Genomic DNA, 19,384 nt, shown 5'->3' with positions numbered 1-19,384 from the left:
GTGCACTGCAATTTGCAGATTTGTTTTGCTGTCAGTACTGGGAGGCCATTGAGTTGAAGGACCAGGTGATTTCATTTGTGCTGCATTTGAGAGAAACCATTCAGGCACCATCTGAGGAACAAGTCAAGTGTCGATGGGTCAGATTTTCAATAAAATATACCTAGGTAAACATGTATAATTTATATCTACAATATCAGAATCAGATGGAAGATTATTTCAGGACTCTGTGGCACTAATATAACATGTACTTCCGATCCAGTGTGGGAGTGGGGAAGGGTATAAGATGGAGTATGAGATAGAATTTAGTTCTATTGCGTGAAACCCTTCAGCTCTTTCTATGACCTTTCTATTTTAACAATTAGTTTGAGTGGATAGCTCACTGCATTCTTCAGTTCTTCTCTGAACTTTTTCTGGGTCAGGACATAAATACAGGTATTTGTGCAGGTACTGAGAAGCTGAAGCATATTGGCTGTCACTTCAGTGACATAAACAGGATCTGTGACAGGGTAAGAATAAATCTTTGTAATTCGCTGGTAAATGTAAAATACAACCTGCGTCACCCATAACAATATAAAACTGCCAGATATGCTGAAAAGCAAGATGATGGATTTCCTTCGATTCTCCATCTCTGGGTCCTTCTGCTTCTCTCCATTTCTGCAGCCCCGGAGTCCCCTGCGACCTCTGCTGGCCGCTAAAATACTCCTGGTGGTCAGAACATTGAGCAACAAAATCAGAAAGAACGGCACACAAGAGACTAAAATGATGCTAACGATAACATATCCATCCCATGCAGTGGAAGTAAAGAAGACTGGTTTAGTGATGCAATACCAGGGGACATTATCAATTATATATTCAGGTTCAAATCTGAAGTACCAGGGAACAGTCTCTAAACAGCTCAGCAAACTTACAGTTCCTATAACCATGGCAGCTGTTTTCTCAGAGCAATATTTTGCTCTCAGCTTCTCACAACAAATGGCCAGAAATCGATCAAAGGTGAAAGCGACTGTGAGCCAGGCGGAAGTCAACGTGGCTGTAATAATTAGGAAGTAAATAAAACTGCACACGGGAGTAATGAACAGGAATGAATCTGGGAAATATATCTGTCCAATCCTGTAAAATATCGGTTCAGAGATAACAACCAGGAGATCAGCCGCTGCCATTCCAACCATGTAGCAAGTGATACATTTGGAGAGACCGCACTTTCCTCGTGACAGGATCACAATCGCCATCAAGTTAACTGGAAGAGAGAGAGAATAGGAAGCAGAGAAATTACTGATCAGACCTGGAGTCAAAACACCAGTTTGACAGGACCTTGGGTGAGATTTCTACGTTTGTTCACTGCATTGATTGTTGCAAATTGAGTGATTTATCTGGTCCACGCTGATCACACAGAAATGCTTGAAACACAATTATTAATAATGGATTGAGAAATCAATATAGAAAGTGAGTAAATGATCACTGAATCCACTGTAAGGGCTGAGTGAGGGTGCAGTGGCAATCGGGAAAGGGAAAGGGGGAACTGACTGGGTCCAATCCGAAGCTTGGCTCCTGGATATTGTCCAAAAAGGTGAAGGTTGCGAGGGAGGTTCATATGCTTTGTTGATCTGGGTTAAGAAAGCCAACAGGAGCTGGGACAAAACATCAATGTGGATTCCTGGGGTGAAGACTTTGACGCTTAAGGATTGGGTTGCAAGAGGTCCTTTTCCCTTCCAGATCAATCCTAAAGTCACTCACCAGCACCGTGTTCTTTTGTTAATGAAATTGCTTTGTGGGAGTCATTGATTGGGCCAGCATTTCTTGCACATCCCGAATTGTCCTTGAACTGAGTGGCTTGCTGGGACATTTCAAAGGGCTATTAAGAGTCAATCCCATTCCTGTCAGCACGGAGTCACATGTATGGCAGGCTATGTAAGGACAGCAGATTTCCTTCTCTAAAGGGCATTAGTGAATCAGATGGGCTTTTACAGCAAGCTGGCAACAGTTTCATTGTCAGCATTAGACTAGTGATTTAATTCCAGATTTATTAATGGTTGTCAAATTTCATACCTTGGTATGGTGGGATTCTAATCAATGCTCCTAGAAGATTAGTTTGAGCTCTGGATTATTAATCTGGCAACATTACCACTGAGCCACTGCTCAGCATTCAACACTTGCTTTCGCAGAGCCAGTTTGCTAAGAACATTGAGGACTTTGCGCTGTCTCCTTGCAACAGAGTCTGTGAGTTACTATCAATTACTGAAAACACATTCTTTAATAAGCAATTCAGAACAGCTAACGTCCACCATGTAAAACTGTTAACGACTTCTGATGGAATGATTCATGCTGTCAGCCCAACACTTCATCACAATATATTCAGAGCAGGGAATAATCCAGTAAGATTATCAGCGTTGGATTCACAAAGATCACATCAGATATAATGTAATTACTAGAAGATTGAAAGAACAGAGACTTAAAAATTCCATCTTTCAATGAGATGGAACAGATCAGACAGCTGTGTAAAAGAAAAAATCAGCAAGCAAAATATGGCAGATACAGAAGCACAGTTAACACCAATTTAAACCATTAGAAACTGAGGGAATGACTCACCAAGGACTCCAAAGACAGCAAGAGCAGGATAGAAAATGCGTTCTACCTGAGGCATTACTGGATATTCCATTTTTGTGCGAAAGTGATTTTTCAATGTCTTGAAAACATAGCTATGGCAGGCGCTGTGAGCTGAAACCTTCCAATGGGCACTGATTTATACTGGAGAGAACTCTCCAATGACACAGTATTCCCTATGCTCATTGCTATTAGTTACAATCACTTGAACAAACACTTTACACCAGCAGCTTTGACTGCGATGTAAATATTTCCCTGCATAAAACATGATTATCTGAAAGTCCATGACCTTATCTTAGACCTTATAGAAACAAAGGAACATGGAAAATAGGAGCAGGAGTAGGCCATTCGGCCCTTCGAGCCTGCTCCACCATTCATTCTGATCATGGCTCATCATCCAACTCTGTAACCTGTTCCTGCTTTTGACCCATACCCTTTGAGCCCTTTAAGCCCAAGATCTATATCTACTCCTTCTTGAAAAGATACAATGTTTTGTACTCAACTTCTTTCTGTGGTAACGAATTCCACAGGCTCACCACTCTCTGGGTGAAGAAATTTCTCCTAATTTCAGTCCTGAAATGGGTTACCCCGTATCCTTAGACTTTGGCCCCTGGTTCTGCACTCCCCCACTATCGGGAACATCCTTCCTACATCTACCCTGTCAATTCCTGTTCGCATTTTATAGGTTTCCATGAAGGGACATAGGTTTAAGGTGTGAGGGGTAAAGTTTAGAGGGGATGTGCGAAGCAAGTTTTTTACACGGAGGGTGGTGAGTGCCTGGAACTTGCTGCCAGGAGAGGTGGTGGAAGCAGTTACCATAGCGTCGTTTAAGAGGCATCTTGACACATACATGAACAAGATAGGAATAGAGTGATACGGACCCCGGAAGTACAGAAGGTTTCAGTTAAGACAGGCATCAAGATCGGCGCAGGTTTGGAGGGCTGAATGGCCTGTTCCTGTCATGTTCTGTTCTTTGTTCTTTGTTCATTGTTCTTTGCAATCCCCCCTCATTCTTCTGAACTCCAGTGAATATAATCCTAACCGACTCAATCTCCCCCTCATGTGTCAGTCCTGCCATCCCAGGAATCAGTCTGGGAAACATTCACTGCACTCCCTCGATAGCAAGAACATCCTTCCTCAGATCAGGAGACCAAAACTGCACACAATATTCCAGGTGTGGACTCACCAACGTCCTGTATAAATGCAGCAAGACATCCCTGCTCCTGTACTCGAATCCTCTCGCTGTGAAGGCCAACATAACATTTGCCTTTTTTACCGCCTGTTGCACCTGCATGCTTCCCTTCAGTGACAGGTGTACGAGAACACCCAGGTCTCAAAGTATATTCCCCTCTCTATTTATAGCCATTCAGATAATAATCTGCCTTCCTGGTTTTGCTACCAAAGTGGATAACCTCACATTTATCCACATTCTACTGCATCTGCCATGCATTTGCCCACTCACTCAACTTGTCCATATCACCCTGAAGCCTCTCTGCATCCTCCGCACAACTCACCTTCCCACCCAATTTTGTGTCATGTGCAAATTTGGAGCTATTACATTTAGTTCCCTCATCTAAATCATTAATATATATTGTGAATAGCTGGGGTCTTAGCACCAATCCCTGTGGTACCCCACTAGTCACTGCCTGCCATTTGGAAAAAGACCCATTTATCCCTACACTTTGTTTCTTGTCCAGCAACCAATTTTCTATCCATCGCAATACACTAACCCCAATCCCATGTGCTTTACTTTTACAAGCTAATCTCTTTTGTGGGACTTTGTCAAAAGCCTTCTGAAAGTCCAAATGAACCAGATCCACTGGCTCCCCCTCATCAACTCTAACTACATCCTCGAAGAATTCTATTAGATTTGTCAAGCGTGATTTCCCTTTCGTAAATCCATGCTGACTCTGTCCGATTCTACCACTGTTTTCCATGTGCTCTGCTATAAAATCTTTGAAAATGGACTCTCGAATTTTCCCCACTACCGACGTCAGGCTTCATTACTAGGGGCATACAGTACAAATGAAAGGAAGATATTTTAAACAAATAGATTGGAGAAATTGGAACTCTTTTCCTTTGAGAAGAGAAGTTTGCGTGGAGATTGAATAGAAGTGTTTAAATAATGAAGAGTCTGGACAGAGTAGATAGAGAGACATTGTTCCTATTGGTGGAGGGATCACCAGCAAGTGCACACAGATTTAAGGTAATTGGCGAAAGAAGCAATGTCGACATGAGGAAAAACATTTTCACCCAGAGGGTGGTTGGGATATGGAATGCATTACCTACATATGAACATACGAACATATGAACATGTGAAATAGGAGCAGGAAGAGGCCACTCGGCCCTTCGAGCCTCCTCTGCCATTTAAAAAGATCATGGTTTAGAGTGTGGTGGAGGCAGGTTCAATCGAGGCATTCAGGAGGGAATTGGATTGTTATCTGAATGAAAGAATGGGCAGGATTACGGGTAGAAGGTGGGGGAGTGGCAATAGGTAAGTAACTCTTTCAGAGAGAAGGTGCAGACACGTTGGGTCGAATGGCCTCCTTCTGTGCAGTAACAATTCTGTGATCCTGAGATCCCCAAAAGACTCCAACATATTATTATAATAATATATTATATTATGTTTCAATCCCTGGTGGCCTCATCTATCCATTCCGATGTCACATATCTATAAATTTGGTCTCATAGCCTTAATAAACAGCACCAAAAAAATCCACCCATCTTACTTTTGACATTTTCGATTGATTTCTGTACTCTGATTTGTAAATCTCTCTGCACATCCATGGCCCGTACATTCTCACCATTTGTAAAATACTCTGAACTGTTTCTCTTAGGTAATTTAATGACCACACACTTCCCCACAATGAACTTCATCTCCCTGGTTTCGCCCAATCACTTATACCATCCATCTTTCTGTTCCACTTTCTGTTGCCATCGACACTGTACTCTGTCCAGTAACTTTATATCATCAGCAAACTGCCCACAAAGGATAGCGAGATGAAAGGAGAAAAAAAACCCAGTTTGGCAAGATAAACGGTGGAAGATTAGCTCCCCATTTGACCCAAGAGTGATTGCAGTACTTGAGAGGAAATGAAACATGACCACAGTGAAGAGATGAATCTACACATTGAGGAGAAATGTAATGTCTTCAAAACGTCAATGTCAATATAATTCCAGAAGAAAGTGATGAAGGTGACTTCAATGACATCATGCCTGCAACGACTCAGAAATCAGCTCAGTCAAATCAAGCACAGCTAAGATCGATACGGCAAGATCCACAGAGAGGATTATCGATTCATCATCGATTAACTGCCCGATTTGAAGACTATGTCATGCATCAATGGGAACAGTTTTCCTTTGTCTACCTTATTAAAGACTGCCATAATATTTTGCACCTCATTAAATCTCTCCTCAATCTCCTTTGCTGGAAGGAGAACAATCCCAGGTGGTACCAACCTAACTTTGTAACTAAAATTATGCTTCTCTGGAACCATACTTTTAAATCTTATCTCCACCCTCTCAAGGATCATCACATGCTTGCTGAATTGTGGAGACCAGAACAGGATTCAATACACCAGTTGGAGCCTAAACAGAGTTTTTAAAGGTTCAGCATAACTTCCCTGCTTTTGTACTCAATGCCTCTATTTATGAAGCCCAAAATCACGTCTGCTTTACTAACCACTCTCTCAATATGTCCTTCCATCTTCAAAGATCCTGCTGTTCCTGAACACTCCTGAACAACTGTGCCATTAAGTATGTATTCCCTCAACATCAGCCTTCTGCCAAAATGCATCACCTCACAATTGTCTCTATTAAATTCCATCTGCCACTTATCTGTCCATTCTGTCTATTTATGTCCTGTGGTGGTTTACATCATCTTCACTGCTCGTTACTCTTCCAAGTTTAGTGTCATCGGCAAACAGACGCTACCAGACATAGAACATAGAACATAGAACATTACAGCGCAGTACAGGCTCTTCGGCCCTCGATGTTGCGCCGACCTGTGAAACCATCTGACCTAAACTATTCTATTTTAATCCATATGTCTATCCAATGACCACTTAAATGCCCTTAAAGTTGGCGAGTTTACTACTGTTGCAGGCAGGGCGTTGCACGCCCCTACTACTCTCTGAGTAAAGAAACTACCTCTGACATCTGTCCTATATCTATCACCCCTCAACATAAAGCTATGTCCCCTCGTGTTTGTCATCACCATCCGTGGAAAAAGACTCTCATTATCCACCCTATCTAACCCTCTGATTATCTTATATGTCTCTATTAAGTCACCTCTCCTCCTCCTTCTTTGGGAGGAAAGTATAGGTGGTCTGATTAGCAAGTTTGCAGACGACACTAAGATTGGTGGAGTAGCAGAGACTGAAGGGGACTGTCAGAGAATACAGCAGAATATAGATAGACTCGAGAGTTGGGCAGAGAAATGGCAGATGGAGTTCAATCAGGGCAAATGCTTGGTGATGCATTTTGGAAGATCCAATTCAAGAGTGAACTATACAGTAAATGGAAAAGTGCTGGGGAAAATTGATGTACAGAGAGATTTGAGTGTTCAGGTCCATTGATCCCTGAAGGTGGCAACGCAGGTCAATAGAGTGGTCAAGAAGGCATACGGCATGCTTTCCTTCATCGGACGGGGTATTGAGTACAAGAGTTGGCAGGTCATGTTACAGTTGTATAGGACTTTGGTTCGGCCACATTTGGAATACTGCGTGCAGTTCTGGTCGCCACATTACCAAAAGGATGTGGATGCTTTGGAGAGGGTGCAGAGGAGGTTCACCAGGATGTTGCCTGGTATGGAGGGCGCTAGCTATGAAGAGAGGTTGAGTAGATGAGGATTATTTTCATTAGAAAGACGGAGGTTGAGGGGGGACCTGATTGAGGTGTACAAAATCATGAGAGGTATAGACAGGGTGGATAGCAAGAAGCTTTTTCCCAGAGTGGGGGATTCAATTACAAGGGGACACGAGTTCAAAGCGAAGGGGGAAAAGTTTAACGGGGATATGCGTGGAAAGTTCTTTACGCAGAGGGTGGTGGGTGCATGGAATGCATTACCAGCGGAAGTGGTAGACGCGGGCACGATAGCGTCTTTTAAAATGTATCTAGACAGATACATGAATGGGCAGGAAGTAAAGAGATACAGACCCTTAGAAAATAGGCGACAGGTTTAGATAGAGGATTTGGATCAGCGTAGGCTTGGAGGGCCGAAGGGCCTGTTCCTGTGCTGTAATTTTCTTTGTTCTTTGTTCTTTTCTTTGTTCTTCTCTCCAACGAAAACCTCAAGTCCCTCAGCCTTTCCTCGTAAGACCTTCCCTCCATACCAGGCAAAATCCTTGTAAATCTCCTCTGCACCCTTTGCAAAGCTTCCACATCCTTCCTGTAATGTGGTGACCAGAACTGCACGCAATACTCCAGGTGCGGTCGCACCAGAGTTTTGTCCAGCTGCAGCATGACCTCGTGGCTCCGAAACTCGATCCCCCTACTAATAAAAGCTAACACACCTTCTTAACAGCCCTATTAACCTGGCTGGCAACTTTCAGGGATTTATGTACCTGGACACCAAGATCTCTCTGCTCATCTGCACTACCAAGACCTGCTGAACATTGCCAACATTTCCTGTTTTCTTTCATACTGGCCGTTGCCCGTCATTTTAATTCGCCACCGTCCTCCCACTCTGATCTTTCTCAGGTTATAGAGTTGTGGAGTGCTGTAGATACAGGAGGAGGTTCCATTGAAAAGGAGCGTTGTATGGTCTGGGGAAGACGTTCCAGAGATAGGGAGCGTTGTATGGGCTGGAGAGCCTTATAGAGAAAGGGAAGGTAGAAGGAGTGGAGAATGTTATTGAGATATGGAGGGTTGTAGAGACTGGAGGAGGTTTCAGAGATAGGGAACGTTTAGGGACTGGAGGAGCTTACAGAAATAGAGAGTGTTGTGGTCACTGGAGGAGGTTACAGATAGGGAAGGTTGTAGTGACTCGAGGAGGTCATAGGTAAGGAGGGGTGTAGTGGCTGGAGGAGGTTGAAGCTGTAGGGAGAAATCTAGGAGCAGGAAGAGGTTGTACAGATAAGGAGGTATGTAAGGGTTGTAAATGGTTACAGATATAGATAGGGGTGTAGGGACAGAGGGGTGAGCTGAGATAAGGAGGGTATAGGGACAGAAGGTGCTTAGAGAGATATGTGGGCTGGAATGGATGGTGAAGTTTACAGGAAAAGTTGTAGGGGATGGAGGAGGCTGCAGAGTTGGAGAAGGTTGTATTGGCTGGAGGAGGTTACAGAAGTAGGGAGGCTTGTACCGGCTGGAAGAGGTTACAGCGATAGGGAGTGTTGTAGGGGCTGGATGAGGTTACAAAGATAAGGAGGGTTGCAGGACTGAAAGAGTTTACAGGGGTAGAAAAAGGGTAGAGAGGCTGGAGGAGATTACAGAGATGTAGAGGTTTGTCGGACAGGGAGAGTTTACAGAGGTAGGGATGGTTGTAGGGTCTGGCAGAGATTAGACAGATTGCGGGACTTGTAGGGCTGGAGAGGGTTACAAAAATAGGGAGGTTTGTAGTGACTGCAGAATTATACAAAAATGGGGAAGATTGTAGGGGCTGGAGGAGATTGTAAAGATAGGGAGGGTTGTTCGGACTGGAGGAGGCTACAGAGATAGGGAGGGTCTCACAGGCTGTTGGAGATCATGGACGATGTTACGGAGGTGGAAGTAGCTAGTCTGGAAATGTAAGAGCAAATCCGTTACAGAGATCAAATCAAAAATGAACATTTCCACTCCACTGTGTAATGGGGGTAATGGGGAGGGAAAATAGAGTGTCGATAATGTGGTACAGGGAATGTAAGTGGAGTAAAATGGGGTAATTTGGAGGGCTAATGGACATGGATATGAGGAGGGGAATGGCGAGGGGGAATGAGGAAATGAATAGATAAGGGTAATGGTGAAGGGTAACGGGGGGATGAGGAGGTGGAATGGTATGGGGTAATGCAGTAGGGGGAATTGGGATTAGGAATGGGGAAGGGGAATGGGAGGGGTAACTGGGAGGCAATTTGGAGAGGGGGAAATTGGAGGGGGAATGGGGGAAGGAAATTAGCAGGGGGAATGGGGAAGAGAATGAGGTTGTTGAACGGGAAGGAGAATGTGGAGAGGTATTGTTGAGGGGGAATAATGAGGGCTATTGGGCAGGGGGAATGAGGAGGGAAAATTGCTGAGGGGTATTGGGATAGGTGACAGGGAAGGGTATGAGTGAGAGGGTATTAAAAGGGTAATGGGGAGGAAAAATGAGGAAAGCAGAATGAAGAGGTCAGGAGGAGGGGGATGAGGAGAAGAAATGGGGGACAGGGAGTGTAGAGTGGGAATGGGGAGGGAAATGGGGAGGGGAAAAGGGAGCAGGAAAGGGGGCGGGGTCAAGGAAATATAGTAAATGACGTAGCTCAACTAGTTACTTTTATCTGAGGCTGGACAAGATCTAGGTTCCAGTTCTCTGATCTGTGCTGAGATAGCTCAATGTACAGATACTAGAGGGATGTCACCTCACACATTTATACAAACGCAGACACACACACTCACAGACACTCATTCACACTCACATACACACACTGACAAATACCCAGACAGACAGACAGACACACACATACACACCAGAGACTCACTCACACTCACATACACACACTGACACATACCCACACAGACACTCACTCACTGTCACATACACACACTGACGCATACCCAGACACACACACTCACAGACACTCACACTTACATACACACACTGACACGTACCCAGACGCGCACACACGCACACAGCCACTCACTCACACTCACATACACACACTGACAAATACCCAGACACACACACACAGACTCTCTGTCTCACACACACACACACAGACTCTCTGTCTCTCACACACACACCCCTACACTCGTAAACTCACACACACACATACACAAACTCACCTACACACATCCATACACCCATATACAAATACTCTTAAACACACATTCATATAATGTCACTGACACACAATCGCACACTGAGAAACTCACAACCTGGCTCACACACACACTCACACAACTAAACCAACACACACAGACGAATCTTCCCAATATATGCATAGTGTCACTGACATTGGGGATTGTGCTGCGCACAAAATTGGCTGCTGCATTTCCTACATTACAAAAGTGACTATATTAATAAAAGTAGTTCATTGGCTGTAAATCCCTTTGGAACGACTGGTGTATTGGAAATACATGTCTTTCTATTTTTGTCTCACAATTATCGTCTCAAGGCCAGCGCACAACATCAAGAAAATAGAAAATGACAAGAAAAGTTTTTTTTTCCCTCAAAATAATTTGAGCCAGTTTTTTACTGGTGAATTAAGTTAAATATTTAACTGGTAACACGAACCACTACAATATTGGTGGCACAAAGTACAGTTTTCCCTCCGCTCCGAATCTCCATGCAGCAAGTTCCTAACGTTTGCACATATGTTTGGCGGATAGGATCAAGGAAAACCCGAAGGCTGAACACACTAGATCAGTGCTAAAGAACCGCGACAGTTCTGGTCACCACATTACAGGAAGCATGTGATCTCACTAGGGACGGTACAGAGGAGATTTACAGAGGATGTTGCTGGGACTGGGGAATTGTAACAATGAGGAAAGATTGGACAGACTGGTCTGTTCCCTTTGAAACAGAAGAGGATGAGTGGAGATTTAATTTAGGTGTGCAAAATTATGATGACGCGAAATAGAGTAGATAAGGAGGACATATGCCCCTGAACAGAGAAGTCATTGGCTATGTACTTGAATTGCTGTAACCTACAGGACTACGGACTGACAGCTGGAAAGTGGAATTCGGCTAAATAATCCATTTTGGCTGGCACCGGTGTGATGGGTAGAATGGCCTCCTCCATTGCCATGAATTGCAATGATCACATCATTCTCTGCCGTATTAATTTTATGTATGTTATTCGTTTGAGGAGCTGTATTACTTTGTGATATTCTGTTAAGTTGAGGTATTTGTTTGAGACAAGTTATTAACTGGAAGTGGTGCATTAGGTGATCTGCTTCATTAGTTTTGAGTTGTTTTATTAGTGTGAGGTGCTGCATTGATTTGAGACGAGGTATTTGATAATGGATTATGACAGTTTCAGTTGTTGTATTAGTCAGAGCGGCTGCATCACTTTGAATGTATCAATTGGAGGGGCACTACAATTGGAGGGCATGTATTGGTTGTTGGCACTGTATTGGGCTTTATCGGTTCAAGGGGCTGGATGCATTATAGGATCTCTATCACTTTCGTTATGTTCTACTTGTTTAGAGCGTTGTATTAATTTCAGGTGCTGTATTAGATCGAAATGGTGTATCAGTTTGTGGTGTTGAATTCGTTTCAATTCTGTATCAGTTGGAATCTGCCATGTACAGTCACAAGTAACCCACTTAATCAATTAATCGAATTTTCATTGTTAAAGAGGGCAGTCACATCCTAGGGGGAAGTAAAACAGTGCTGAGAGAGACTCTCCAACATTTGATGCTTGATTACTGAATGGACATAGTGGAGTATAGGACATCACTGAAACAACAAGACCTAGAGATGAAACTGCTGGAGTTTGAAAGAACAAAGCTATTGCTGGAAAAATACAACTTCTAATTTTCATCAGAATTGTCCAGTCTTTGGAGTTTTCCAAATCAATCTCAGAACAAAACATATTCGATCACAACATGGACTGATGTCACAAATTTCTAATTCAAAAAGAAAGCAATTTGAACAATATGGCAACCAAAATATCCCAGTGGAGATCCCACAGGGCATAAATTACCGACTGTAGGAATGTCTCGCCTCAGAGTTTAATATAGAGATTATCTGCAGTGTGAATGGACAGATCACATCACACAGAAAATGTATGAAACACTGAACAGTATTGAGAAAATATGTTCTCTGATCCTTGCCACCATTGGTGTTCCTGGTAAGTTATTCTAACATTTGCACTTGTGTAAACCTACGTGTGAGCTGGTCTCTGGTTTTACTCTGTGACAGATCATGTTATACACGAAAGCAGTGGACACCGTTTTACAGAATTTTCAAGCTATTGCCTTTAGTGAACCATCGGGTACTGTTGAATTAGACTTCAGTGAACGCAACACGTTGAGTGAAGGAGTCAGTGAGAGTATCAGTTAGTGTGTCAACATGCTGAGGGTGGGTGGGTCACTAACCAGAGGGGAAAGACAAAATCAAGTAACCATATATTATGGGGAACATCTGTCACAGTAATATTGCACTGCCTGTGGGTCCTTAACTGGAGTGGAAGACGTGACCCCAGTGGCCATGTTATCCTGGAATTATCTACCACTGCAGAGTTATACAGAGTCACTAAGTGGAGTTCAACATCTGATTCAATGAAAATGTTTCCTGGGAATATCTGTCACTGCAGAATTGTACTGACTGTGGATCACTAATCAGAGTGGAAGAGCTGACCCAGGCGGCCCTATATTACTGGGTGAAGCAGATCATGTAGAAATGCAGCAAGACCGGGATAATATCCAGGCTTCGGCTGATAAGTGGCAAGTAGCATTCGCGCCTCACAAGTGCCAGGCAATGACCATCTCCAACAAGAGAGAATCTAAGCAGCTCCCCATGACGTGAGAACATTACAGCGCAGTACAGGCCCTTCGGCCCTCGGTGTTGCGCCGACCTGTGAAACCATCTGACCTACACTATTCCATTTTCATCCATATGTCTATCCAATGACCACTTAAATGCCCTTAAAGTTGGCGAGTCTACTACTGTTGCAGGCAGGGCGTTCCACGCCCCTACTACTCTCTGAGTAAATAAACTACCTCTAACATCTGTCCTATATCTATCACCCCTCAACTTAAAGCTATGTCCCCTCGTGTTTGCCATCACCATCCGAGGAAAAAGACTCTCACTATCCACTCTATCTAACCCTCTGATTATCGTATATGTCTCTATTAAGTCACCTCTCCTCCTCCTTCTCTTCAATGAAAACAACCTCAAGTCCCTCAGCCTTTCCTCATAAGACCTTCCCTCCATACCAGGCAACATCCTAGTAAATCTCCTCTGCACCCTTTCCAAAGCTTCCACATCCTTCCTATAATGCGGTGACCAGAACTGCACGCAATACTCCAGGTGCGGCCTCACCAGAGTTCTGTACAGCTGCAGCATGACCTCGTGGCTCCGAAACTCTATCCCCCTACTAATAAAAGCTAACACACCATATGCCTTCTTAACAGCCCTATTAACCTGGGTAGCAACTTTCAAGGATTTATACACCTGGACACCAAGATCTCTCTGCTCATCGACACTACCAAGAATCTTCCCATTAGCCCAGTACTCTGCATTCCTGTTACTCCTTGCAAAGTGAATCACCTCACACTTTTCCACATTAAACTCCATTTGCCATCTCTCAGCCCAGCTCTGCAGCCTATCTATGTCCCTCTGTACCCTACAACATCCTTCGGCACTATCCACAACTCCACCGACCTTCGTGTCATCCGCAAATTTACTATCTCTAATCTAATCTAATCTAATCTAACCCACCCTTCTACAGCCTCATCCAGGTCATTTATAAAAATGAAAAAAAGCAGTGGCCCCAAAACTGATCCTTGCGGTACACCACTAGATTCTAAAATCCAGGATGAACATTTGCCATCAACCACCACCCTCTGTCTTCTTTCAGCTAGCCAATTTTTGATCCAAAGCTCTAAATCACCTTCAACTCATACTTCCGTATTTTCTGCAATAGCCTACAGTGGGGAACCTTATCAAAAGCCTTACTGAAATCCAGATACACCACATCCACGGCTTTACCCTCATCCACCTGTTTGGTCACCTTCTCGAAAAACTCAATAAAGTTTGTGAGGCACGACCTACCCGTCACAAAACCGTGCTGACTATCGCTAATGAACTTATTCTTTTCAAGATGATTATAAATCCTATCTCTCCTCGACAACATTTTCTTTCTCCACTGTAAATACTGACGAAACATATTCATTTAACGCTTCCCCTATCTCCTCTGATTCCACACACAACTTCCCACTACTATCCTTGATTGGCCCTAAACTAACTCCAGTCATTCTTTTATTCCTGATATACCTATAGAAAGCCTTAGGGTTTTCCTTGATCCTATCCACCAATGACTTCTCATGCCCTCTCCTCGTTCTTCTAAGCCCTCCCTTTAGATCCTTCCTGGCTACCTTGTAACTCTCAAGCGCCCTAACTGAGCCTTCACGTCTCATCCTAACATAAGCCGCCTTCTTCCTCTTGACAAGCGCTTCAACCTCTTTAGTAAACCACGGCTCCCTCGCTCGACAACTTCCTCCCTGCCTGACAGGTACATACTTATCAAGGACACGCAGTAGCTGCTCCTTGAATAAGCTCCACATTTCGATTGTGCCATCCCCTGCAGTTTCCTTCCCCATCCTACGCATCCTAAATCTTGCCTAATCGCATCATAATTTCCTTTCCCCCAGCTATAATTCTTGCCCTGCGGTATGTACCTGTCCCTGCCAATCGCTAAGGTAAACCTAACCGAATTGTGATCACTATCACCAAAGTGCTCACCTACATCTAAATCTAACACCTGGCCGGGTTCATTACCCAGTACCAAATCCAATGTGGCATCGCCCCTGGTTGGCCTGTCTACATACTGTGCCAGAAAACCCTCCTGCACACACTGGACAAAAACAGACCCATCTAAAGTACTTGAACTATAGTATTTCCAGTCAATATTTGGAAAGTTAAAGTCCCCCATAACAACTACCCTGTTACTCTCGCTCCTGTCGAGAATCATCTTCGCTATCCTTTCCTCTACATCTCTGGAACTATTCGGAGGTCTATAGAAAACTCCCAACAGGGTGGCCTCTCCTCTCCTGTTTCTAACCTCGGCCCATACTACCTCAGTAGACGAGTCCTCAAACGTCCTTTCTGCCGCTGTAATATTCTCCTTGATTAACAATGCCACACCCCTCCACCCCTCTTTTACCATCTTCTCTGTTCTTACTGAAACATCTAAATCCCGGAACCTGCAACATCCTTTCCTGCCCCTGCTCTACCCATGTCTCTGAAATGGCCACAACATCGAGATCCCAGGTACCAACCCATGCTGCAAGCTCACCCACCTTATTCCGGATGCTCCTGGTATTGAAGTAGACACACTTTAAACCAAGTTCTTGTTTGCCAGTGCCCTCTTGCGTCCTTGTAACCTTATCCCTGACCTCACTACTCTCAACATCCTGTACACTGGAACTGCAATTTAGGTTCCCATTCCCCTGCTGAATTAGTTTAAACCCCCCGAAGAGCACTAGCATATCTCCCCCCCCCCGGATATTGGTAACCCTCTGGTTCAGGTGACGACCATCCTGTTTGTAGAGGTCCCACCTACCCCAGAAAGAGCCTCAATTATCCAGGAAACCAAAACCCTCCCTCCTACACCATCCCTGCAGCCACGTGTTCAACTCCTCTCTCTCCCTATTCCTCACTTCGCTAGCACGTGGCACGGGCAACAACCCAGAGATAACAACTCTGTTTGTTCTCGCTCTAAGCTTCCACCCTAGCTCCCTGAATTTCTGCCTTAAATCCCCATCTCTCTTTCTACCTATGTCGTTGGTGCCTATGTGGACCACGACTTGGGGCTGCTTCCCCTCCCCCTTAAGGATCCCAAAAACACGATCCGAGATATCACGAACCCTGGCACCTGGGAGGCAACACACCAACCGTGAGTCTCTCTCGTTCCCACAGAACCTCCTATCTGTTCCCCTAACTATGGAGTCCCCAATGACAAATGCTCTGCTCCTCTTCCCCCTTCCCTTCTGAGCAACAGGGACACACTCTGTGCCAGAGGCCTGTACCCCATTGCTTACCCCTGGTAAGTCGTCCCCCACAACAGTATCCAAAATGGTATACCTGTTTTTGAGGGAAACAGCCGCAGGTAATACCTGCACTGCCTGCTGGTTCCCTCTCCTTCCCCTGACAGTAGCCCATCTATCTACTTCTTTTACCTGAGGTGTGACCACCTCCCCATAACTCCTCTCAATAACCCCCCTCCGCCTCCCGAATGATCCGAAGTTCATCCAGCTCCAGCTCCAGTTCCCTAATGCGGTTCTCGAGGAGCTGGAGTTGGGTGCACTTCCGCAGCTGCAGTCAGCAGGGACACTCTTGGCGACCCCTACCTCCCACATTCTGCAGGAGGAACATACAACTGCCTTAACCTCCATTCCCACTATTCTAAATTCCCAACAAATCTACTGAAAAACCAAAAAAAAAAGTCAAAACTTGTTAGCTTAGCAATCCGACGGACAGAACTTTTTAAATAAAAAGCTTACCTTATCAACACACCAGAGTCCTTTTTTGGTTAGAGGAGGAGGGTGGATGGGAGACACTACAGGTGTAGTGTCTCGGTTGCAGCCACCGCCCAAATATATAGTTTTTACTTACCCAGCAGTCCCCTGGTCCTCCGAAAACAAAAGGGAATTAACTTTAACTTGCACTGAAACTGACCTCCCAGCTGCAAGTTTGCTCCACACCTCCGCTTCTGTCAAAGCTGCTGCACCAAAGAAAAAATGGCATTACCATCGCTAAATCCCCAACTATCAACATCCTAGGGGCTCCCATTGACCATAAACTGAGCTGGAGTAGCCATATAAATACCGTGGCTGCAAGAGCAGATCGGAGGCTAGGAAGCCTGAGGCGAGTAACTCACCTCCTGATGCCCCAAAGCCTGTCCACCATCTGCAAGGCACAAGTCAGGAGTGTGATGGAATACTCTCCACTCGTCTGGATGGGTGCAGCTCCAACAACACTCAAGAAGCTCGACACCATCCAGGACAAAACAACCCGCATGATTGGCACCCCATCTAAAAACATTCACTCCCTCCACCACAGATGCGCTGTGGCAGCAGTGTGTACCATCTACAAGATGCACTGCATTAATGCACCAAGACTCCTTTGACAGCACCTTCCAAACCCACGACCTCTTCCAACTAGAAGGACAAGGGCAGCAAATACATGGGAACACCACCACCTGCAAGTTCCCCTCCAAGTCACATACGATCCTGACTTGGAACTTTATCGCCATTCCTTCACTGTCGCTGGGTCAAAATCCTGGAACTCCCTTCCTAACAGCACTGTGGGTGTACCTACCCCACATGGACTGCAGCGGTTTAAGAAGGCAGCTCACCACCACCTTCTCAAGGGCAATTAGGGATGGGCAATAAATGACGGCATAGCCAGTGATGCCCACGTCCCTTGAATGAATTTTTTAAAACTGGGAGTACCCGTCACTGTTGAAGTGTTGAGAGACTGGGACACTAACCGGGCTGGAATACCTGATTCTAGTGGCCATGTACTACTGGGTGCATCTGTCTCTGTAGAAAATTATACTTAGCGTGGCTCACTAAGTGGAGTGGAACAACTGATTCTAGTAATTATTCATTCCTGAGATTGTCTGTCATTGTGGGATTGAACAAAGTGTGGATCAAAAATCGGAGTGGAACACCTGACCCCAGTGATCCTGTATTACTGGGAGTATCTGTCACGGTAGAATTGTACTGAATGTGGGATACTAATCGGATTGAAGCACCTGACCACAATGATGATTTATTACTTGGAGTATCCATCACTGTAGAATTGGACTGTGAATGGGTCACTAACTGGAGATGAACACCTGATCCCAGTGACCATGTATTACTCGGAGTATCTGTCACTGTAGAATTGAAATGAGTCTGGATCACTAACAGGAGATGAATACTTGATCCGATTCTTCATGTTTTCCTGCGAGTAACTGTCACTGTTGAGTTATACTGAGTGTGGGTCACTAACTGAAGTGGAATTCCTAATCTCAGTCGTCATGTACTACTTTGAATATCTGTCACTTTAGAACTGTTGTGAGCATGTGTCACGAACCAGAGTGGAAGACCTGACCCCAGTGGTCATGTATTACTGCGAGTTTCAGTCACTGTAGAATTGTACTGACTGTGGATCACTAACCAGGTTGGAACACCCAATCCCTGTGGCCATGTTTCCCTGGAATTACCTTTCAATGCAGAGTCATTCAGACTGTGGGTCACTAACTGGAGATGAACACCTGATTCAAAGTTTCCTGGGAGTATCTGGTATTGTCGCATCGTATTGACTGTGGGTCACTAACCAGAGAGGAACAGCTGACACCAGTTGCCATGTATTACTGGGAGTACCTGTCACTGTAGAACTGTGCAGAAAACAGGGCACTAACCAGCGTGAAACACTTGATCCCATTAGACATGTATTACTGTGAGTTTCTGTCACTATCGAATTGTACTGAATGTGGATCACGAACCGGAGTGGTTTACTTGACCCCAGTGACCATGTATTGCTGGAGTATATGTCACTGTAGAATTGCACTTAATGTAGCCATTCCATGTATCTGCCTTTGTAATTAATGGATGTAATGTGAGGCAAACAGGAAGATTATTTCTGTTGGTTGAAGATGTTTGGTAAACAGTGTATAAATTGTAATATTTTGATATCTCTCTGTTTACAACAGCACTACTCCAAATAAACTGTTATTAACTAAAATACAAGTAAAATACTGCAGATGCTGGAAATCTGAAATAAAAACAAGAAACACTGGAAATGCTCAGCAGGTCTGGCAGCATCTGTGGAGAGAGAAGCAGTTTTAAAGTTTCAGCTCAGCAACCTATTACTGAGGAACCTACATACAGGGCTTTATAACACAGGTATCAGGCTGGGAGCAGTAAGTAATGCCATTAGCAAACAATTAATAAT

At 44.4% G+C, this 19,384-nt stretch overlaps 1 protein-coding gene across 1 annotated transcript; it reads right to left on the bottom strand.

The window, feature by feature from the left end:
* Positions 1-335: 335 nt before the first annotated feature.
* LOC137365620 (probable G-protein coupled receptor 139) lies at positions 336-5,388 on the bottom strand. Its single transcript, XM_068027996.1, has 2 exons — positions 5,331-5,388; positions 336-1,237 (listed from the first exon to the last, which is right to left on the bottom strand). The coding sequence occupies exons 1-2, from the start codon at positions 5,386-5,388 to the stop codon at positions 336-338; spliced, it is 960 nt and encodes a 319-aa protein (XP_067884097.1).
* Between the last annotated feature and the right edge of the window lie 13,996 nt (positions 5,389-19,384).

This window comes from Heterodontus francisci, unplaced genomic scaffold (assembly GCF_036365525.1).
Source record: "Heterodontus francisci isolate sHetFra1 unplaced genomic scaffold, sHetFra1.hap1 HAP1_SCAFFOLD_96_1, whole genome shotgun sequence".
NCBI lineage: Eukaryota > Metazoa > Chordata > Chondrichthyes > Heterodontiformes > Heterodontidae > Heterodontus > Heterodontus francisci.
The sequence above is the reverse complement of the archived record's forward strand: the minus strand, read 5'-3'. Positions and strand labels throughout refer to the sequence as shown.